Source organism: Oncorhynchus mykiss, chromosome 24 (assembly GCF_013265735.2).
Source record: "Oncorhynchus mykiss isolate Arlee chromosome 24, USDA_OmykA_1.1, whole genome shotgun sequence".
In the NCBI taxonomy this organism is placed as follows: Eukaryota; Metazoa; Chordata; class Actinopteri; order Salmoniformes; family Salmonidae; genus Oncorhynchus; species Oncorhynchus mykiss.
This window is the reverse complement of record NC_048588.1, coordinates 8,007,715-8,030,496: the sequence shown is the minus strand read 5'-3', so window position 1 is coordinate 8,030,496 and position 22,782 is coordinate 8,007,715. Positions and strand designations below refer to the sequence as shown.

General features: G+C 44.2%; 1 protein-coding gene across 4 annotated transcripts in view; it reads left to right on the top strand.

Moving 5' to 3' along the window:
• LOC110503311 (ankyrin repeat domain-containing protein 13B) overlaps positions 1 to 22,782 on the top strand; it is a 40,789-nt gene that overhangs the window by 4,833 nt on the left and 13,174 nt on the right. For all 4 annotated transcript variants that reach the window (XM_036961815.1, XM_036961814.1, XM_036961813.1 and 1 more), the window contains exons 2-8: positions 6,231 to 6,366; positions 11,813 to 11,937; positions 19,733 to 19,778; positions 20,075 to 20,218; positions 21,059 to 21,275; positions 21,700 to 21,766; positions 22,061 to 22,142. In XM_036961815.1, the coding sequence (XP_036817710.1) occupies positions 6,231 to 6,366; positions 11,813 to 11,937; positions 19,733 to 19,778; positions 20,075 to 20,218; positions 21,059 to 21,275; positions 21,700 to 21,766; positions 22,061 to 22,142 (817 nt within the window). The remainder of the gene's footprint in view (positions 1 to 6,230; positions 6,367 to 11,812; positions 11,938 to 19,732; positions 19,779 to 20,074; positions 20,219 to 21,058; positions 21,276 to 21,699; positions 21,767 to 22,060; positions 22,143 to 22,782) is intronic.

Genomic DNA, 22,782 nt, shown 5'->3' with positions numbered 1-22,782 from the left:
GTTTGGCTATAACTAGGCTATAACTCTCCAACACATATTGAAAATGATCAATCACAGTTGTGCATAGTAACTACCGAATTTAAAAAAGGGTAACAATGAAAATAAGGGGTACAGGTTGATTCTTTTAACTCCTCCCAATGAGCACACACATGATTCTCGTGCATGCCCTCTCCGCCCACCACAAACATATTTTGGTCTCACAATAAATGATTGATGTTGGTTTAAGTAGCTGCCAGAGAACATTAGGCAAAGCAGAGAGAGTGCAGGAGTAGACAGAGATGTCTATCAATTATGCAGTTTCCACGGAGAGGGAGAGAAGGGAGGACCAAGGGAGGGATGGAAGGAAGGGTGGAGGAGGAGAGGGAGAGAAGGGAGGACCAAGGGAGGGATGGAAGGAAGGGTGGAGGAGGAGAGGGAGAGAAGGGAGGACCAAGGGGGATGGAAGGAAGGGTGGAGGAGGAGAGGGAGAGAAGGGAGGACCAAGGGAGGGATGGAAGGAAGGGTGGAGGAGGAGAGGGAGAGAAGGGAGGACCAAGGGAGGGATGGAAGGAAGGGTGCAGGAGGAGAGGGAGATAGCGGAGGACCAAGGGGGGATGGAAGAATGAAGGGTGGATTGAGCCACAGATGGACCCAATGAGGAAGAGAAAGAGAGTGAGCAGGAACTACGAGTCAGTCAGTGGATGATTAGGATGAGCAGAGAGAATGGGGAGACCCAGTATGACATAATATCCTTACTGTAACCACCTGGGCCAGTCGATTCTGTAAGTGCCTCAGAGTAGGAGTGCTGATCTGGGATAAGGTCCCCCCAATCTTATTCATTATGATCTAAAAGGCAAAACTGATCCTACATTAAATCAGCATCTATACTGAGACTCCAGCTAATGTCTGGCCTGTGTGTGTGGGTCTGTACGTGTTTTTGTGCTAGATAGTATGGCTCTATTTGTGGGCTGTTTGTTGGTCAGAACCACATTGTTCACATGCGAATGAGTAAGTGTGCCACTGTGTTTCGGGGTTAATGTGTGCATTAGTGTGAAGACGTGAGGATGAGGAGGAGTGGACTAAGAGGTGCCGTGTGTCTTTGTACCACAGCAGAAAAGTGTTACATTTGAGTGTATTGGTTTAGCGTGTCAGTTCTATACCGTAACTGACCAATAATGTTATCAGTGTTTTTGTCAAGAGTGGTTTCCTTATTTAATATGTACATTTTTTTTCTTTTATCTATTTTTACTGAACAGATAGAGAGAGAGAGAGGACTTGTGTCTGTGCGTGATTGCATGTTTGTTTGTGTGAGAAAGTGACTGCTGTCGTGTTTCTATTTGAGTGTTTCCATTTGCTCTTATACTTAATTAGCTTCATACAACGGGTGGGTCTAATCCTGAATTGGTTAAAACCGCATTCCAGCCGGTGTCTATGCCACAAGTTACCACCGACTAAATCTATGACGTTAACATGCCTATTTACTCTGTTCCATCTGACTGCGCAGTCCACTGTCTCATCAGCCCAGCCAGGCAATTTACAAACTTGATCTCCGCACAAAAAAAGCATCTAGACATTATCTCACATTTCTTTTTAGACTAACATTTCCTTTTCAACCGTGTAGTTTGTATAAACCTGGCAGTCTGTCTGTCTCAGACATTTAGTCAGTACTACAGTAAGAGTAGATTGTCCACCATCTACAGTATGTGTTATCCTGGCAAAAAAAAAGAGAAACAGGCAACATAACATTTAGATTCAGAATAATAAATATTTGAATAATTTATCTGAGCAAACCAAAAACCATTTCCCCACATTTTGTAACGTTATAGCATTATTTTAAAATGGATTAAACTGTTTTTCCCCTCATCAATCTACACATAATGCACATAAAACAACACGAGGCTGCCGCCACAATGCTTCGTCGTAGGGACGAGTGCCAGGTTTCCTTGGTTCAGTCTTGGTTTCATCAGACCAGAGAATCTTGTTTCTCATGGTCTGAGAGTCCTTTTGGTGGCTTTTGGCAAAATTCAACGGGCCTGTCATGTGCCTTTTACTGAGGAGTGGCTTCCGCCTAGACACTCTACCAAAAAGGCATGCTTGGTGGAGTGCTGCAGAGATTGGTGTCGTTCTGTAAGGTTCTCCCTTCTCCACAGAAGAACTCTAGAGCTCTGTCAGAGTGACCATCAGGTTCTTGGTCATCTCCCTGACCAAGGCCCTTCTTCCCCGATTGCTCAGTTTGGTTCCACACTTCTTCCATTTAAGAACGATGGAGGCCACTGTGTTCTTGGGGACCTTCGATACAATCCTGTCTCGGAGCTCTACGAAAAATGTCCTTCAACCATGGCTTGGTTATAGCTCTGAAATTCACTGTCATCTGTGGGACCTTATATAGACAGGTGTGTGCCTTTCCAAATCATGTCCAATCAATGTAAATTACCACAGGTGGACTCCAATCAAGTTGTAGAAAAATCTCAATGTTCAATGGAAACAGGATGCACCTGAGCTCAATTTCGAGTCTCATAGCAAGCGTCTGTTTTAATTTGTAATAGATTTGCAAAAATTCGAAAACCCTGTTTTTGTTTTGTCAAAATGGGGTAGTGTGTGTAGATTGATGAGGAAAAAAAGTTATTTAATCAATTTTAGAATAAGGCTGAAACGTAACAAAATGTGGAAAAAGGGAAGGGGTCTGAATACTTTCCAAATGCACTGTATATACAAAGAAATATCAATAGAAAACAGGTAAAACTAAATTAAGTGCAGCTAGTTGCAGTCTTTTCAGCTTCAGTTTGAAGTGATTGAGTTAGCTGTGTTGTTGGCTAGTTCCTCTGAACAACAGAGAGCACATTTCCTATGCTAGGTGAAATCGGATCATTTGCTCATTATTATGGATGTACCCAAATAAATGTCACTAGAAAACAGCTTAAACAAACGCAAATGGAGCTACTTTGCTGTTATTCTGGCTGCACTGTTTGACGTGACTGTAAGTTAGCCGTAGTCGGCTAGCTAGCAAGCAAGGGATAAGAATGTTGCCAGCCAGTATGGCAATAAGACATTTAGAACAAACGATTTGTTCTGTCCATAGATACAGAACAAAAATAATTAGCAACTGGGTCGTGTCTCTGGCAACCGATAGAACGAACGACCAGCCGTCAATATACTACCACAATCCTTTGCTGCTCTGCTCTTGCTGTTTATGTACTTTTCACCGTTATCTGCCAGTTTCACTCTCTTTCTTATCCTTTTTTATCTATCTATCTATCTATCTATCTATCTATCTATCTATCTATCTATCTATCTATCTCTCTCTATATTCTCTCTCTCTCTCTCTCTCTCTCTCTCTCTCTAGCTCTCTCTCTCGCTCTCTCTCTCTTTCCTCAGAGTAATCCCCAGGGCCACTTGGAGGGCCCTACAAAGCCACACTGACATCAATCGCTCACTACCCCTTATTCAGTACACCCACAGCCTACGCCATCACCATCCTCTCTATCTCACAGTGCAGCCGCCGCCACTCAACCAGTCAGCTCCAACGCATAGCACACCTTCCTCCTTCTCCCTCTCTCCCGCCTCTTCTTCTCTTGGTTGCTATAGCGATACACCTCTATTCTCTCCCTCTATTCCCTCCACACCTCGTCCTTCACCTCTGACAGTGCCTGTGTGGATTCCTCCTCCTGTTTTTCTGCCGTTCCATTCCTCCTCTCCTCTCCGGCGTCCCCCTACCCCCTCTTTGGGATTAGGAGCCCTGGTTGTTGCTTACGATCAAGCGGTGGCATCACTAGCACTAACGCTGGGCTTGCTAATTACAGAACAGGGCGTGGCCCCCAGGGAGGCCCCTGGAAGGAGAGGGAGAGCAGCGGGGGAGATGAGGAGGCTCCACGTGGGAGGAGGGAGGCTGCTCCTGGTGAAAAACAACCCAGCCTCATCCCTCTGATGTACTGTACAACACACTCCACAATAACACACTGCAAAGTACACTCAGCACACCAACACCAACCGTCGGGGCTGCACTGACCTGCACTGGGGCACACGTGAACCAAAACGCAAGCCCTCACACAACACAACTCAACAGTGTGTGTACTTTGTGATTTGAAACATTTCCAATGCAAATATGAATAGACACAAAGCTCGGATGGAAGTGTACCATAAAGCTATTGCCCTTATTCCCTGTTACAACTACTCCTCCCCTCACAACAGCACGCTCCATCCATCCATCCATCCATTTCCATGCGTTGTCATTTCTTCAATACATTTTCCACATCCACCAGTAAGGCAGATTCAGATTCCTCAGAGCGTCTCCTTGTGTGCATCCCAAATGGCACCCTATTCCTTTTATATATACTTTTAACCAGGGCTCCCACAGAGCTCTGGTCAAAAGTAGAGCACTAAAGAGGGAATAATGTGCCATTTGGGACACACCCCAGTCGCCTTCTATCAGCCTCCCTCATTAGGATGTCAGCGTGTGGTTGGTTTATTCTTGACCTTGGAACCTGCCAGGTGCTCTAATGAACTTTGTTTAATCACAAGCCAGAGACCATATTTCTAAACATAGAGACTTGCTGATTTAGACCAACTAGACTGCAGAGCAGAGAGCCTACATCAAACACACTGCAGTAGTCTACTAGACTGATATAGCTACTGTATCAAAACTGAGGCAGGAAGAGGCTGAGACAGACAGAGAGAGATGGTGTTCCAAAAAAGGTTAAGTTGCCAGGACCACAAATACAAATTCCATCTAGACACTGTTGCTCTTGAGCACACCAAAAACGTTACATACCTCGGCCAAAACATCAGTGCCAAAGGTAACTTCCACAAAGCTGTGAACAATCTGAGAGACAAGGCAAGAAGGGCCTTCTATGCCATCAAAAGGAACATAACATTCAACATACCAATTAGGATCTTGCTAAAAAATATTTGAATCAGTTATAGAAACCATTGCCCTTTATGGTTGTGAGGTCTGGGGTCCGCTCACCAAGCAAGAATTCACAAAAAGGGACAAACACCAAATTAAGACTTTGCATGCAGAATTCTGCAAAAATATCCTCAGTGTACAACATGCAACACCAAATAATGCATGCAGAGCAGAATTAAGGCCCATACCCGCTAATTATCAAAATCCAGAAAAGAGCCGTTAAATTCTACAGCCACCTAAAAGGAAGCAATTCCCAAACCTTCCATAACAAAGCCATCACCTACAGAGAGATGAACCTGGAGAAGAGTCCCCTAAGCAAGCTGGTCCTAGGGCTCTGTTCACAAACACAAACAGATCCCACAGAGCCCCAGGACAGCAACACAATTAGACCCAACCAAATCATAAGAAAACAAAAAGATATTTACTTGACCGACACATTGGAAAGAATTAACAAAAACATTTTGCAAACTATATGCTATTTGGCCCTAAACAGAGAGTACACAGTGTCAGAATACCTGACCCAAACTTAAGGAAAGCTTTGACTATGTACAGTGAACCTAGCCTTATTATTGAGAAAAGCTGAAATAGGCAGGCCTGGCTCTCATGAGAAGACAGGCTATGTGTACAATGCCCACAAAATGAGATGGAAACTGAGCTGCCCTTCCTAACCTCCTGCCAAATGTATGACCATATTAGAGACAAATATTTCCCTCCGATTACACAGATCCACAAAGAATTCTAAAACAAACCCAATTTTGATAAACTCCCATATCTATTGGGTGAAATACCACAGTGTGCCATCACAGCAGCAAGATTTGTGACCTGTTGCCACAAGAAAAGGGCAACTAGTGAAGAACAAACACCAAGTGTAAATATAACCCATGTTTATTTCTTTCCCCTTTTGTACTTTAACTATTTGCACATAATATGACATGTGAAATGTCTTTATTCTTTTGGAACTTTTGTGAGTGTAATATTTACTGTTAATTTGTATTGTTTATTTAACTTTTGTTTATTATCTACTTCACTATGGCAATGTTAACATATGTTTCCCATGCCAATATCGCCCTTGAATTGAAATTGAGACAGTGAGAGAGAGAGATTAACTCTAGAGAATGACAGAGACGTTACATCTAGACACTTACTGCGTAACTCACTATATAAAGCCGACCCGTCTAGAACACTGGCGCTCCGTTCATGTGAGGATGTGATAGCTCAATTATCACCTGTCTCTTCTCCTTCCATCACTCTCTCCTCCACACTTCCTCCACCCTATCTCTCTCCTTGCCAGATGAGCCCTGCACACCATACAATACAATGACCCCAATTCTCTCCTCTTCTCCCTCAGGTGGATGTGGAGACCCTGGACCCCCGGGGTCGGACTCCCCTCCACCTGGCTGTCACTCTGGGTCACCTGGACTGTGCCCGTCTGCTCCTCCAACATGGTGCTGACGTCAGCAAGGAGAACCGCAACGGCTGGACGGGTGAGACAGGGAGGGGTTGTAATAGTATGGTGGCATTTCGCTCCACCCGCAATAACATCTGCTAAACACGTGTATGTAACCAATACAATGTGATTGATTTCATTTGTGTAGTAAGAGTAGTGGTAGTAGTAGTAGTAGCAGTAGTAGGAGTAATACTTGTAGTAGGAGTAGTAGGAGTAATAGTAGGAAGAGTAGTAGGAGTAGTAGTAGTAGTAGTAGTAGTAGTATGAGTAGTAGGAGTAATAGTAGGAAGAGTAGTAGGAGTAGTAGTAGTAGTAGTAGGATGAGTAGTAGGAGGAGTAGGAGGAGTAATAGGAGTAGTAGGAGTAGTAGGAGTAATAGGAGTAGTAGGAGTAGTAGTAGGAGGAGTAATAGTAGGAAGAGGAGTAGCAGGAGTAGGAGTAATAGTAGTAGGAGGGGGAGTAATAGAAGTAATAGGAGTAGTAGGATTAGTAGTAGTAGGAGTAATAAGAGGAGGAGTAGTAGGATTAATAGTAGGAGGAGGAGTAGGAGGAGTAGTAGTGGGAGGAGGAGTAGTAGGAAAAGTATGAGGAGTAGGAGTAGTAGTAGAAGGAGGAGCAGTAGAAGTAATAGGAGTAGTAGTAGTAGGAGTAACAGTAGGAGGAGTAGTAGCAGTATTAGTAGGAGGAGTAGGAGGAATAATAGTAGGAAGAGGAGGAGTAGGAGTAGTAGTAGTAGGAGGAGGAGTTGTAGAAGTAATAGAAGTAGTAGGAGTAGTAGTAGTAGGAGTAATAGGAGGAGGAGTAGTAGAAGTAATAGGAGTAGTATGAATAGTAGTAGGAGGAGGAGTAGAAGTAATAGTAGTAGGAGGAGTAGTAGAAGTAATAGGAGTAGTAGGCGTAGTAGGAGTAGTAGTATGAGGAGTAGGAGGAGTAATATAAGTAATAGGAGGAGGAGGAGGAGGAGTAGGAGAAGTTGGAGGAGTAGTAGAAGTAATAGGAGTAGTAGGAATAGTAGGAGGAGGAATAATAGGAGGAGTAGGAGTAGTAGTAGGAGGAGTAGTAGAAGTAATAGGAGTAGTAGGAGTTGTAGTAGGAGGAGTAGTAGGAATAGTAGGAGGAGGAGTAGTAGGAGTAATAGGAGTAGTAATAGGAGTAGTAGGAGTAGTAGGAGGAGTAACAGTAGGAGTACTAGGAGTACTAGTAGGAAGAGAAGGAGGAGTAATAGCAGGACGAGGAGTAGTAGGAGTAATAAGAGTAGTAGGAGTAGTAGTAGGAGTAATAGGAGTAGTAGGAGGAGTAATAGTAGAAGGAGTAGTAGGAGGAGTAATAGTAGGAGGAGTAGTAGGAGTAATAGTAGGAGGAGTAGTAGTAGGAGGATTAATAGTAGGAAGAGGAGTAGCAGGAGTAGGAGTAGTAGGAGGAGGAGGAGTAGTAGTAGGAGGAGTAGTAGAAGTAATAGTAGTAGTATGGAGTAGTAGTAGGATGAGTAGGAGGAGTAGTAGACGTCATAGGAGTAGTAGGACTAGTACGAGTAGTGGTAGGAGGAGTAGTAGTATGAGTAGTAGCAGTAGTAGGAGGAGTAATAGTAGGAAGAGGAGTATCAGGAGTAGGAGTAGTAGTAGTAGGAGGGGGGGGAATAGAAGTAATAGGAGTAGTAGGAGTAGGAGTAGTAGGAGTAATAGTAGGAGGAGGAGTAGGAGGAGTAGTAGTGGGAGGAGGAGTAGTAGGAAGAGTATGAGGAGTAGGAGTAGTAGGAGGAGGAGGAGTAGTAGAAGTAATAGGAGTAGTAGTAGTAGTAGGAGTAATAGTAGGAGGAGTAGTAGGAGGATGAGTAATAGTAGGAGGAGTAGTAGGAGTAATAGTAGGAGGAGTAGGAGGAATAATAGTAGGAAGATGAGTAGCAGGAGTAGGAGTAGTAGTAGTAGGAGGAGGAGTTGTAGAAGTAATAGGAGTAGTAGGAGTAGTAGTAGTAGGAGTAATAGGAGGAGGAGTAGTAGGAGTAATAGTAGGAGGAGTAGGAGGAGTAGTAGTAGGAGGAGGAGTAGTAGAGGGAGTAGCAGGAGTAGGAGTAGTAGTAGGAGGAGGAGGAGTAGTAGAAGTAATAGGAGTAGTAGGTGTAGTAGAAGTAGGAGTAATAGTAGGAGGAGCAGTAGGAGGAGTAGTAGGAGTAATAGTAGGAGGAGGAGGAGTAGTAATAGGAGTAGTAGGAGTAATAGTAGGAGTAGTAGTAGGAGTAATAAGAGTAGATGGAGTAATAGTAGTAGTAGGAGTAATAGGAGTAGTAGGAGGAGGAGGACTTGGAGTAGTAGTAGTAGTAGTAGTAGTACTTTATCTACCCTCAAGGGGAAATTGTTTTTCAGCAGAATTATCCATAAAACACAACAGGCATGTGTACTGTGAAAGCATAGATAAATTGACTAGGAGAAGTCTAACAGTGACTCACAATTAAAGGCTGGAAGTATGTACTGTATGGAATCTCTATAGAAATAGATTGAGGTGATTGGATTCTACGAATAGGAACCATTTGTTTGTGGATTGATGGTGAGCCAAATGGCCGCTGTGGATGGATCTAATCAAGTAATTAGGCACAATTGCTTTTAAATGCACTTATTGATAATTTAAAATGAAATTGAAATTGATTGGGTAGGCTAGTCAGAGTTTCCTCAGAGAGTTGGTTAGTCAGAGTTTCCTCAGAGAGTTGATTTAGGACTGTGGCACTGGGAAGGGACCTGTATAGTATTGTAAGGCACAACGCTGGCGACAGGAAGCAGGTACATGGAGAACATTTAATCAACTACGGAAATAAAACAGGACAGGACCAGCATCTGGATGGGACAAAGTAACGAAATCAACGCTGACAGGGAATAACGTGAGGAACAGACAGATAAAGGGAAGGCAATCAAATAATAATAGAGTTCAGGTGGGTCCAATGAGGCGCTGGTGCGCGTAACGAAGGGGACAGGTGTGCGTAAAGATAGGCAGTATGGCGCCCTCGAGCGCCAGAGAGAGGGAGAGCGGGAGCAGGCGTGACAGTACCCCCCCCTCTAGGGGCGCCACCCGGCGTCCCATGGGGGCGGGCCTGACGGCCTGGTCGAGGCATGGGCGCTGGACAAGCTGGCTGGGGGCGAAGAAGCCTGACGAACCGGCGGAGACGTAGTGGCCTGAGGATCCAGCTGGGCGTAAAAAACCTGATGATCTGGCTGAGGCCCGACGTAGGATGGGCTCCTTCCGAGCCAACCGGTGCAAGGAAACCTCTCGAGCCAGCTAGGGTGTGTAAGCCCGACGAGCTGGCTAGGCACCCATGGTTCCATCGGCGGCGGGCCCCGGACAGACGTCACCACCAACCGGAACGCCAGCACTCCCCGATGTTTCCAATTTTGGTGTCAGCATTCTCTAAGGCACGACACTGGAGACAGGAAGCAGGTACAGTACATGGAGAACATTTAATCAACTACGGAAATAAAACAGGACAGGACCAGCGTCTGGATGGGACAAAGTAACGAAATCAACGCTGACAGGGAATAACGTGAGGAACAGACAGATAAAGGGAAGGCAATCAAATAATAATAGAGTTCAGGTGGGTCCAATGAGGCGCTGGTGCGCGTAACGAAGGGGACAGGTGTGCGTAAAGATAGGCAGTATGGCGCCCTCGAGCGCCAGAGAGAGGGAGAGCGGGAGCAGGCGTGACAGTACCCCCCCCTCTAGGGGCGCCACCCGGCGTCCCATGGGGGCGGGCCTGACGGCCTGGTCGAGGCATGGGCGCTGGACAAGCTGGCTGGGGGCGAAGAAGCCTGACGAACCGGCGGAGACGTAGTGGCCTGAGGATCCAGCTGGGCGTAAAAAACCTGATGATCTGGCTGAGGCCCGACGTAGGATGGGCTCCTTCCGAGCCAACCGGTGCAAGGAAACCTCTCGAGCCAGCTAGGGTGTGTAAGCCCGACGAGCTGGCTAGGCACCCATGGTTCCATCGGCGGCGGGCCCCGGACAGACGTCACCACCAACCGGAACGCCAGCACTCCCCGATGTTTCCAATTTTGGTGTCAGCATTCTCTAAGGCACGACACTGGAGACAGGAAGCAGGTACAGTACATGGAGAACATTTAATCAACTACGGAAATAAAACAGGACAGGACCAGCGTCTGGATGGGACAAAGTAACGAAATCAACGCTGACAGGGAATAACGTGAGGAACAGACAGATAAAGGGAAGGCAATCAAATAATAATAGAGTTCAGGTGGGTCCAATGAGGCGCTGGTGCACGTAACGAAGGGGACAGGTGTGCGTAAAGATAGGCAGTCTGGCGCCCTTGTGCCAGAGAAAGGGAGAGCGGGAGCAGGCGTGACAAGTATACTTAAGCAATAAGACACCTCAAGGGTTCATGGTATATGGCCAATAAAATACTCCGCTTTACGTCGGGCTTAAGAACAGCCCTTAGCCGTGGTATATTGGCCATATACCACGAACCCCTGAGGTGCCTTATTGCTATTATAAACTGGTTACCAACGTAATTAGAGCAGGAAAAACAAATGTTTCGTCATACCCGTGGTATATGGTCTGATATGCCGAGGCTGTCAGCCAATCAGCATTCAGGGTTCAAACCACCCAGTTTTAGGGTATTGTAGTATCGAGTATAGCATGGCACAGCATAGCATAGTTCAGAGCAGCACAGTACAGTCCAATATACACAGTTTATTAGGTACACCCATCTAGTACCGGGTCTGATCCCCCTTTGCCTCTATGTAAGCCTGAATTCTTCGGGGCATGGAACCGTTGCTCCATTGGTATCAAGGGTATCAAACATTCCCCACACCATTACACCCCTGCCACCAGCATGTACCGTTGATACCAGGCAGGGTAGGACCATGGACTCATGCTGCTTACGCCAAATCCTGACTGCCGTCAGCATGACGCCACAGGAACTGGGATTAGTCGGACCAGGCAATGTTTTTCTACTCCTCAATTGACCAGTGTTGGCGATCGCGTGCCGATTGGAGCCGCTTCTTCTGGGTTTTAGCTGATAGGAGTGGAACCTGGTATGGTCGTCTGCTGCAGTTGCCCATCCGTGAGAAGGACCGATGAGTTGTGCGTTCCGAGATGCCGTTTTGCACACCACTGTACCATTATTTGCCCGTCTGTGGCCCGCCTGTTAGCTTGCCCGATTCTTTCCATTCTCCTTTGACCTCTCATCAACAATCTATTTTCGCCCACAGGACTGCCTCTGACGGGATGTTTTTTGTTTCTCGCACTATTCTTGGTAAACCCTAGACACTGTCGTGCGTGAAAAGCCCAGGAGTCGCTTAGCTCACTAGTTTTGCCCATTCTAATGTTCAATTCAACAGTAACTGAATGCCTCGATGCCTGTCTGCCTGCTTTATATAGCAAGGCACAGCCACAGGACTCACTGTCTGTAGTTGCAAACCATTAACTGGCCCATGAGTGTGTGTCTATACATATGGTGAATATTGTCTTCCTCTCTCCCATAGTGCTCCAGGAGGCAGTCAGTACACGAGACCCGGAGCTGGTGCGTCTAGTTCTGCATTACCGTGACTACCAGCGGACCACTAAGAGACTGGCGGGAATCCCTGTCCTCCTGGAGAGACTGCACCAGGTGAGAGGCACGACACTGAACACAAGTACAGAGCACAATAGCAACGTCAGAATACAGACATTTAGGAAACACTTGTAGATATATTTTGAGTTAGCACTTATCTTATTGAACAACACTGTTAAAAAAAATCTTGTTTATTTAAATGAAATATTATTAAGTAACTGGTTCATTTTTTTGTTTACTCAACTATTCGGTCAAAGTGATACCCAGAACTTAACATTTTTAGTTGGGCATTTTACTTTAAAAAAGGCTGTGGAACTAGTCACACGCTCACAGTGCTTTCAACATACATTGTATTCAACTTACATGTTTGACACCTTTTGACAATGTGCATGTTCATTTATACAGTAATTAATATTCAACATTTCCTCACCTGGGATTTGAACTCACAACCTCTTGATTCACAGCTTTCCTGCTACGCCACTATGTCTGTGTCAATAACTGATTTCACCTATATTGCTACAGAGCAAAGTACATCTCAGATTTGTTAAAAGTATACTCAAGAAAAAACATTTAATTTATCATAACGATTAAGGAGTAACATTGAAACAGAGTAATATGCCCCACCAACAGGGGTACGCGCAATGCCGTCAGGGGTATGCCAAATAAAAATGTGATTCACCTTCTTTTTTTCTTTTTTTTTTTTACATTTGGGTGAGGTTTTTTTCTCGCCTGAGTAGCCTCTTTTCACTGCCAAAAAAAAAAGTAAACCATCTAGTGTTCAGCGAAATAACAACACAATGTCAAATACAGGTAGCCTAGTCAAATAATTAACATCCAATCACATTAACAGTTACTCTCTCGTGGGAAATCCACTAAAGGTCCGTATGTAGCCAAACGTAGCTGCTGCTCATGTTGGTTTCTGTACTGATGGAGAAAAGCCATGACAGGGAGACATAGTGGAGTGGTAATGCTCGTGCAAAGAGTTGCTCCCGACGCCACTTGGGTACACTGCAGCATCCACCGAGAGGCTCTTGCTGCCAAGAGAATGCCTGACAGCTTGAAAGACGTTTTGGACACTACAGTGAAAATGGTTAACTTTGTTAAAGCAAGGCCCCTGAACTCTCGTGTATTTTATGCATTATGCAATGATATGGGCAGCGACCATGTAACGCTTTTACAACATACAGAAGTGTGCTGGTTATCAAGGGTTTTTGAATTGAGAGACTAGATTTCTTTACTGACCATAATTTTCACTTGTCTGACCGCTTGAATGATGACGAATTATATCTGGGTGATGTTTTTTCTCACATTAATGATTTGAATCAATGATTACAGGGACTCTCCGCAACTACAGTGCCTTGCGAAAGTATTCGGCCCACTTGAACTTTGCGACCTTTTGCCACATTTTAGGCTTCAAACATAAAGATATAAAACTGTATTTTTTTGTGAAGAATCAACAACAAGTGGGACACAATCATGAAGTGGAATGACATGTATTGGATATTTCAAACTTTTTTAACAAATCAAAAACTGAGAAATTGGGCGTGCAAAATTATTCAGCCCCTCTACTTTCAGTGCAGCAAACTCTCTCCAGAAGTTCAGTGAGGATCTCTGAATGATCCAATGTTGACCTAAATGACTAATGATGATAAATACAATCCACCTGTGTGTAATCAAGTCTCCGTATAAATGCACCTGCACTGTGATAGTCTCAGAGGTCCGTTAAATGCGCAGAGAGCATCATGAAGAACAAGGAACACACCAGACAGGTCCGAGATACTGTTGTGAAGAAGTTTAAAGCCGGATTTGGATACAAAAAGATTTCCCAAGCTTTAAACATCCCAAGGAGCACTGTGCAAGCGATAATATTGAAATGGAAGGAGTATCAGACCACTGCAAATCTACCAAGACCTGGCCGTCCCTCTAAACTTTCAGCTCATACAAGGAGAAGACTGATCAGAGATGCAGCCAAGAGGCCCATGATCACTCTGGATGAACTGCAGAGATCTACAGCTGAGGTGGGAGACTCTGTCCATAGGACAACAATCAGTCGTATATTGCACAAATCTGGCCTTTATAGAAGAGTGGCAAAAAGAAAGCCATTTCTTAAAGATATCCATAAAAAGTGTTGTTTAAAGTTTGCTACAAGCCACCTGGGAGACACACCAAACATGTGCTCTGGTCAGATGAAACCAAAATTGAACTTTTTGGCAACAATGCAAAACGTTATGTTTGGCGTAAAAGCAACACAGCTGAACACACCATCCCCACTGTCAAACATGGTGGAGGCAGCATCATGGTTTGGGCCTGCTTTTCTTCAGCAGGGACAGGGAAGATGGTTAAAATTGATGGGAAGATCGATGGAGCCAAATACAGGACCATTCTGGAAGAAAACCTGATGGAGTCTGCAAAAGACCTGAGACTGGGACGGAGATTTGTCTTCCAACAAGACAATGATCCAAAACATAAAGCAAAATCTACAATGGAATGGTTCAAAAATAAACATATCCAGGTGTTAGAATGGCCAAGTCAAAGTCCAGACCTGAATCCAATCGAGAATCTGTGGAAAGAACTGAAAACTGCTGTTCACAAATGCTCTCCATCCAACCTCACTGAGCTCGAGCTGTTTTGCAAGGAGGAATGGGAAAAAAATTCAGTCTCTCGATGTGCAAAACTGATAGAGACATACCCCAAGCGACTTACAGCTGTAATCGCAGCAAAAGGTGGCGCTACAAAGTATTAACTTAAGGGGGTTGAATAATTTTGCACGCCCAATTTTTCAGTTTTTGATTTGTTAAAAAAGTTTGAAATATACAATAAATGTCGTTCCACTTCATGATTGTGTCCCACTTGTTGTTGATTCTTCACAAAAAAATACAGTTTTATATCTTTATGTTTGAAGCCTGAAATGTGGCATAAGGTCGCAAAGTTCAAGGGGGCCGAATACTTTCGCAAGGCACTGTATATTCAATGTGCGGGACAAAATTGAGGCTATGATTAAGAAGTTGGAGCTCTTTTCTGTCTGCATTAACAAGGACAACACACAGGTCTTTCCATCGATTTGTTTGTGTGCAAATGAACTCAAGCTTATGGACAATGTCAAATGTGATATAGCGAAGCAACTGAGTGAGCTGGGTGTGCAATTAAACAGGTACTTTCCTGAAACGGACAACATAAACAACTGGATTCGTTATCCCTTCCATGCCCTGCCTCCAGTCCACTTCCCGATATCTGAACAAGAGAGCCTCATCGAAATTGTAGCAAGCGGTTCTGTGAAAATTGAATTTAATCAGAAGCCACCGCCAGATTTCTGGATAGGGCTGCGCTCAGAGTTTCTTGCCTTGGCAAATCGCACTGTTAAGACACTGATGCCCTTTGCAACCACATACCTATGTGAGAGTGGATTCTCGGCCCTCACTAGCATGAAAACTAAATACAGGCATAGACTGTGCGTGGAAAATTATTTAAGACTGAGACTCTCTCCAATACAACCCAACATTGCAGAGTTGTGTGCATCCTTTCAAGCACACCCTCATTAACCTGTGGTGAGTAATTCACAATTTTTGATGAACAAATAAGGTTTTATATATAAGATGGCTAAATAAAGAGCAAAATTATTGATTATTATTATATTATTATTTGTGCCCTGGTCCTATAAGAGCTCTTTGTCACTTCCCACGAACCGGGCTGTGACAAAAATTCACACTCATTCTTATGTTTAATAAATGTATTGTATAGTGTGTGTGTGGCAGGCTTACAGTGATGGCAAAACACAACATTTGAGGGTGCGCTGACCCTGGTGCAAGAGGGGGTACGCAGCTGGAGGTAGAATGTTTGAAGGGGTATGGGACTATAAAACATTTGGGAACCATTGCTCTATATAATACTGTACACTTTCTTGAATTAGTTGTGGATTTGGGAACTGTGAAAAGATGCCTGGTGTCATGTCTGGTGAGGTACGTGTGTGTGTCAGAGCTTTGTGTAAGTTGACGATGCAAACAATATGGAATTTTCAACACATTAATGTTTCTTATAAAAATAAGTCAGTCTCTCCTCAACTCTTAGCCAAGAGAGACAGGCATGCATAGTATTAATATTAGCCCTCTGGTTACAATGAAAATAAAGATGTGCCACTCTTTTCTGGGCCAGCTTCTGCTTAACTAGGTATTTCTTTGCAGATCATATGACTGGACAATAATCAAGATAAGACAAAACTAGAGCCTGCAGGATTTGCTTTTTGGAGAGTGGTGTCAAAAAACAGAGCATCTCTTTATTATGGACAGACCTCTCCCCATTTTTACCACCATTGAATCTATATGTTTTGACCATGACAGTTTACAATCTAAGGCAACACCAAATAATTGAGTTACCTAAGCTTGTTCAAACGCCACACCATTCAATGCCAGATTCAGCTGAGGTCTAGAGCTTGGGGAATGATTTGCACCAAGTACAATGCTCTTAGTTTTAGAGATGTTCAGAACCAGTTTATTACTGGCCACCCATTCTGAAACTGACTGCAACTCCTTGTTAAGGGTTTAGTGATTTCATTAGCTGTGGTTGCTGACACGAATATGGTTGAATCATCAGCATACATGTACACACAGTCTTTGTTTAATGCCAGTGGCAGGGTATTGGTAAAAATAGAAAATAGTAGAGGGCCTAGAGAGCTGCCCTGCAGTACACCACACCCTACATGTTTGACATTAGAGAGGCTTCCATTAAAGAAAACCCTCTTATTTATATTAGATTCATACAGTTGAAGTTGAAAGTTTACATACACTTAGGTTGGAGTCATTAAAACTTGTTTTTCAACTACTCCACAAATTTCTTGTTAACAAACTATAGTTTTGGCATGTCGGTTAGGACATCTACTTTGTGCATGACACAAGTCATTCTTGTTTGTTTTATTTCACTTATAATTCACTGTATCATAATTCCAGTGGGTCACAAGTTTACATACACTAAGTTGACAGTGCCTTTAAACAGCTTGGGAAATTCCAGAAAACGATGTCATGGCTTTAGAAGCTTCTGATAGGCTAATTGACATCATTTGAATCAATTGGAGGTGTACCTGTGGATGTATTTCAAGGCCTACCTTCGAAATCATGGGAAAATCAAAAGAAATCAGCCATGACCTCAGAAAAATTATTGTAGACCTCCACAAGCCTGGTTCATCCTTGGGAGCAATTTCCAAACGCCTGAAGGTACCACGTTCATCTGTACAAACAATAGTACGCAAGTATAAACACCAAGGGACCAAGCAGCTGTCATGCCACTTAGGAAGGAGACACGTTCTGTCTCCTAGAGATGAACATACTTTGTTGCGAAAGGTGCAAATCAATCCCAGATCAACAACAAAGGACCTTGTGAAGATGCTGGAGGAAACGAGTACAAAAGTATCTATATCCACAGTAAAACGAGTCTATATCGACATAACCTGAAAGGCCACTCAGCAAGGAAGCCACTGCTTCAAAACCGCCATAAGAAAAGCCAGACTACGGTTTGCAACTGCACATGGGGACAAAGATCATATTTTTTGGAGAAATGTCCTCTGGTCTGATGAAACAAAAATAGAACTGTTTGGCCATAATGACCATCATTGTGTTTGGAGGAAAAAGGGGGAGGCTTGCAAGCCGAAGAACACCATCCCAACCGTGAAGCACGGGGGTGGCAGCATCATGTTGTGGGGGTGCTTTGCTGCAGGAGGGACTGTTGCACTTCACAAAATAGATGGCCACACGAGTTAAGAAAATTATGTGGATATATTGAAGCAACGTCTCAAGACATCAGTCAGGAAGTTAAAGCTTGGTTGCAAATGGGTCTTCCAAATGACCCCAAGCATACTTCCAAAGTTGTGGCAAAATGGCTTAAGGACAACAAAGTCAAGGTATTGGAGTGGCCATCACATAGCCCTGACCTCAATCCAATAGAAAACTGTAGCTCTGAATCCATGATATGACAGAGGTTGAAAAGCCATAAAACATGTTTTCTCAACAGCAGGTTATGGTCAATAATATCGAAGGCTGCACTGAAATCTAACGGTACAGCTCCCACAATCTTCTTATTATCAATTTCTTTCAAACAATCATCAGTCATTTGTGTCATTGCAGTACATGTTGGGTGCCCTTCTCTATAAGCATGCTGAAAGTCTGTTGTCAGTTTGTTTACAGAGAAATAGCTTTGTATTTGGTCAAACGCAATTTTCTCTAACAGCTTGCTAAGAACTGGCAGCAAGATGATAGGTCTGCTGTTAGAACCAGTAAAGGCCGCTTTATGATTGACTTTGGCTTCTCACCAGGCCTGAGGACAAACACCTTCCTCTAGACTCTAGATTAAAGATATGACAGATAGGAGTGGCCAGTGAGTCAGCTACCATCTTCAGTAGCCTTCCGTCTATGAGGTTTGTTCCCACACTAACTTTACAAAATCCAAACTTACAATAATTTCATTTAATTATTTATTTCCTTTTTTTGCATGAATGCAATGGCTCACTCTTTGTTGATTCGATGAAAGATTTTTTTTGTCTTTCTGGCCATCATTTATTTAAACTTATTTTTCTCCATCATTCTTTATATCGTTGATCTTGGCTTCATAATGCAGCTTCTTCTTCTTTTCTCAATTTGCAGTAAGTCAGCCAGTCACATGTGCAGCCAGACTTATGAGCCACTCCTTTTGCCCTATCTCTTACAACCATACATCTTTTCAATTCCCCATCAATCCATGAAGCCTTAACAGTTCTAACAGTCAGTTTCTTAACAGGTGCATGTTTATCAATAATTGTAAGCAATTTCAGAAATTAATCAAGCGCAGCGTCTGGATGCTCCTCATTAATAACATCAAACCAACAAATATTTTTCACATCGTCCACATCAAGAGCCACAACAAAATATTTTGTATGACCTCTTATATACTATTGTAGGTCTAGCTTTTGGAACTTTGTGTTTCCTGGATATAGCCACTATTTTGTGATCACTGCATCCAATGGGTACGGATACAGCTATAAATGTGTACGGATACAGTTATAAATGTGTACGGATACAGTTATAAATGTGTACGAATACAGTTATAAAATGTGTATGGTTACAGTTTATGATTGATGTGCACCCCTTTCTTCATCTCTCCCAAGTCCAGAACGCTGCAATCCCCCCACTAATTCTATTATTAATCCCACCCCCTCCATATGTCTCTGTCTCACCATCAGCTCTGGGATGGGATTGGAACAGCGACAGTCCTTTGTTCCTGGCCACCCTAACCAAATTACTCTCTTTTTTCCTGTGGTGTTTTCCTTTCTCCCTCTCTTGTCCCTGCGTGTGTGTGGGTGTGGGTGTCTCCCCCTTCCTCTCTCGCTCTCTCTGTCTCTCTTTCCATCTCTCTCTCTCTCTCTCTCTCTCACTCTCTCAATCTCTCCCTCTCTCTCTCTCTCTCCTTCTCTCTCTCTCTCTCTCTCTCTCTCTCTCTCTCTCTCGCTCTGTCTGTCTCTTTCTCTCTCTCTCTCTTTCAATCGGTCTCTTTCTCTTTCTCTCTCCCTCTGTCTCTCTCTCTCTTTCTCTCTCTCTCTGTGTGTCTCTTTCTCTCTCTCTGTCTTTCTCTCTCTGTCTCTCTCTCTCTCTGTGTCTCTTTCTCTCTCCCTCTGTCTCTCTCTCTCTTTCTCTCTCTCTCTGTGTGTCTCTTTCTCTCTCTCTGTCTTTCTCTCTCTGTCTCTCTCTCTCTCTCTGTCTCTTTCTCTCTCCCTCTGTCTCTCTCTCTCTTTCTCTCTCTCTCTGTGTGTCTCTTTCTCTCTCTCTGTCTTTCTCTCTCTGTCTCTCTCTCTCTGTGTCTCTTTCTCTCTCTCTGTCTCTCTCTCTCTCCCAAGGCTCAGGACTTTTACGTGGAGATGAAATGGGAGTTTACAAGCTGGGGTAAGTCATAATAAATAATGTTATCTGCCTCTCAGATTTTTATCTGCATGGATGATGGCTTCCTGCCTGACTGTATATGAGCTTGGTGACAGACTTCCTTTCTCTGTGGGTCTGCATTGTCTCCATAGAAATATAATCACTAAAATGGGTAAAGACCCCCAAATCACGGCAATAAAAAAGTTACACTCAAAATAGCCGCCAGGCCAACCATCACAGGGCAATTGACTAGAGTGGGAGTGACGCCTGTTCTAGGAATTATATTTCTATGGCTGTCTATATCTCTTTCTCTTTCCTAGTGCCGCTGGTGTCTCGTATCTGTCCCAGTGACACATACCGCGTGTGGAAGAGTGGCCAGTGCCTGCGCGTAGACACCACTCTCATGGGCTTTGATCAGATGACCTGGCAGAGAGGAAACCGAAGCTTCATCTTCCGGGGTCAAGGTCAGGGGTCCTGTGTGTGTGTGTGTGTGTGTGTGTGTGTGTGTGTGTGTGTGTGTGTGTGTGTGTGTGTGTGTGTGTGTGTGTGTGTGTGTGTGTGTGTGTGTGTGGTCGAATCCTCTTTTCTATTGTCACAGGACTTCCTTCCTTCCTTCTTCTCCCCTATCACTGCCATCATTATGTTAGTCACTGTCTGACAAATCTCTCCAACTCAGGACTATATCCTGTTTTGATATTACTTCCTCTCACTGTCTTTTATTGACTCCTCCAGCTTTTTAAATCCTCCTCCTCCTCCGTCTTTCTGTTTCACTCCATCTCTGTCTATGTGACCTTTCTCTTCACTCTCTCTCGACTCTCGACTCTCCTCCTACGTAAGTCAGTCTGAGCCTCCTCTTCCCCACCTCTATCGCTCTCTCTTTGGTTGAACTGTTCCTCCTCCTTTCTGTCTATCTCTCTCTAACCTGTCTTCCTCTCCCTTCCCATCTCTCTCTCTTCTCAATCTTCTCTTTGTCCATCTCTCAGTCTATCGCTCTCTAAATCCATATTTCTTTCTCTGTCTGTTGCCGCTCCCTATCCCGTCCTCCTCCTCTCCCTCTCTCGCTCTAACCCTGCTTTCTCTCTCTCTCAAGCCCCGTCTAAATCCATTTCTGTCCATTTATCAGTGTCTTTAATCCACCCTATCTCCCCCTCTCTCTCTCTATCCCACCCATCTTTCTCTCTGTCTTTCTTTCTCTGTAATCCATCCCTCCCACCCTTTCGCTCTCTCAATTTTATTCTTACTCTCACATTTTCTCTCTCTCTCTATCTCTCTCTAACTACTCCTCCTCTCTGTCTATCCGTCAGACTCCAGTGCGGTGGTGATGGAGGTGGACCACGACAGACAGCTGGTGTTCTGTGAGACCCTGTGTGTGTCCTCTCTGACGTCTCCCACCTCGCAGAGGGGCACTGCCGGCCTGGGCCTCCTGGGGGCACTACAGCCCAGCGGGGAGCAGGTGGTAGCCCGCCTCTCCGCCCCCGTGGTCACCACCCAGCTAGACACCAAAAATATCACCTTCGAGAGGTGAGAGTCGGAGGGAACGAGAGAAGGAGTGTTAGCATTGAGCAGGAGCAGAGATACGTAGGAAATGAAAAGGAGTAGAATAATGATATAGTGAGAAAGGGATAAGGGAATGAGGAGAGGAGATGAAGAGAGGAAGAGGAGAGGCAGGGAGGGGGTCACTAAGGGCAAGACCAGACACATCTCTCATGCAGGTCAGATAGTATGAAAAAATAAGGGAGGAGAATGAGAGAGAGTGAGAGGTGAGAAGGAGGGAGAGTGTAATCATCATTTATTGCTTGCTGAGTGTCACCTCTGTCGTTTTGGCAGCGCCAGAGGGGATGCTCGACATGCCAATAATCCATTTATGAATATGAATTGAAGGGAGGGAGAACATCACCTCTAAGTCAAACCTGTTGTTTTGTGTTTGGCTCTGTCTGTCTGGCAGGAATAAGACTGGCATCCTAGGCTGGCGCAGTGAGAAGACCGAGATGGTGAACGGGTATGAGGCTAAGGTACAGACATGTAGTCGTTAATCCTTATATCCCTGGCTTTTAATTTGGTTTTTCCCGAATGACCTAAAACACTCTAAAGTTCAAGATGTACAGTATATAATGTCATCTGTTCCCTGAGCGCTGGTTCTAGAGTAAGGCACTATCAATATACACATATACATAGACTCAGCAGTGAGACCACCTCCCTACTACATCCCTAACCTAAAGCAGTCACAGAATGTGCGACCCAATTGGCACTAGGAACCAGAGTCTCATAACCATGACGTTCTTCTTGTCCTTTGTCTTCTCTGTTAGGTGTACGGCGCCTCCAATGTGGAACTGATCACTCGAACCCGAACGGACCATCTCAGTGAGCCACTCAAGGCGAAGCCCAAAGGTGTCTCTTTTTCCTGAAGTTCTACATATTAGTTTAAAAATCCCCTTGCATCAATACTGGTAATCTTCCACATCTTGGCTTAGATGCAGTGAAAGGGCCCAATTCAGAGCTGAGATAAGCCTGTGCAACACAAACTTTGGTGTAAGTCATTCATTGACGTCAATGGGAGAATTGTGCAAAGATTTGAGTTGAGCGTGCTGATCTCAAGTCAGGCCCTAAATAAACTGGAGTGTATTCACGAGGAATCAAACGGAAGAAAATGGGCTGAAACGGGGAAGGACTAACCTGAACTTGTCCAATAGGAAATGCTTGTTTTGGTTGCAAAACATTTAGCTATGGTTTGACCTAATAAAGAAGCTCTGATGTTGATAATTGCACAGAAGCCCCAATAAATGGCCCCTAAAGAATTTTCCACAGTAATTTCCTAGGCCAGAGAAGACTATTGTCCTTGCTATTGTCTGATCACTGGCCCGTCTCTCTCATAGCCCTCCCTCCAAGAACCCAACTCCTCCAGTCCCTTACCCCATCTCCATCCCTCCAAAATTGACAAGAGACAGCAGTCGAGAATTCTTAGGTTAGTGTTGCAGACATAGAAATAGTATTAGTAGAACAGAGATTCCCACTCCCACTACCAGGTAGG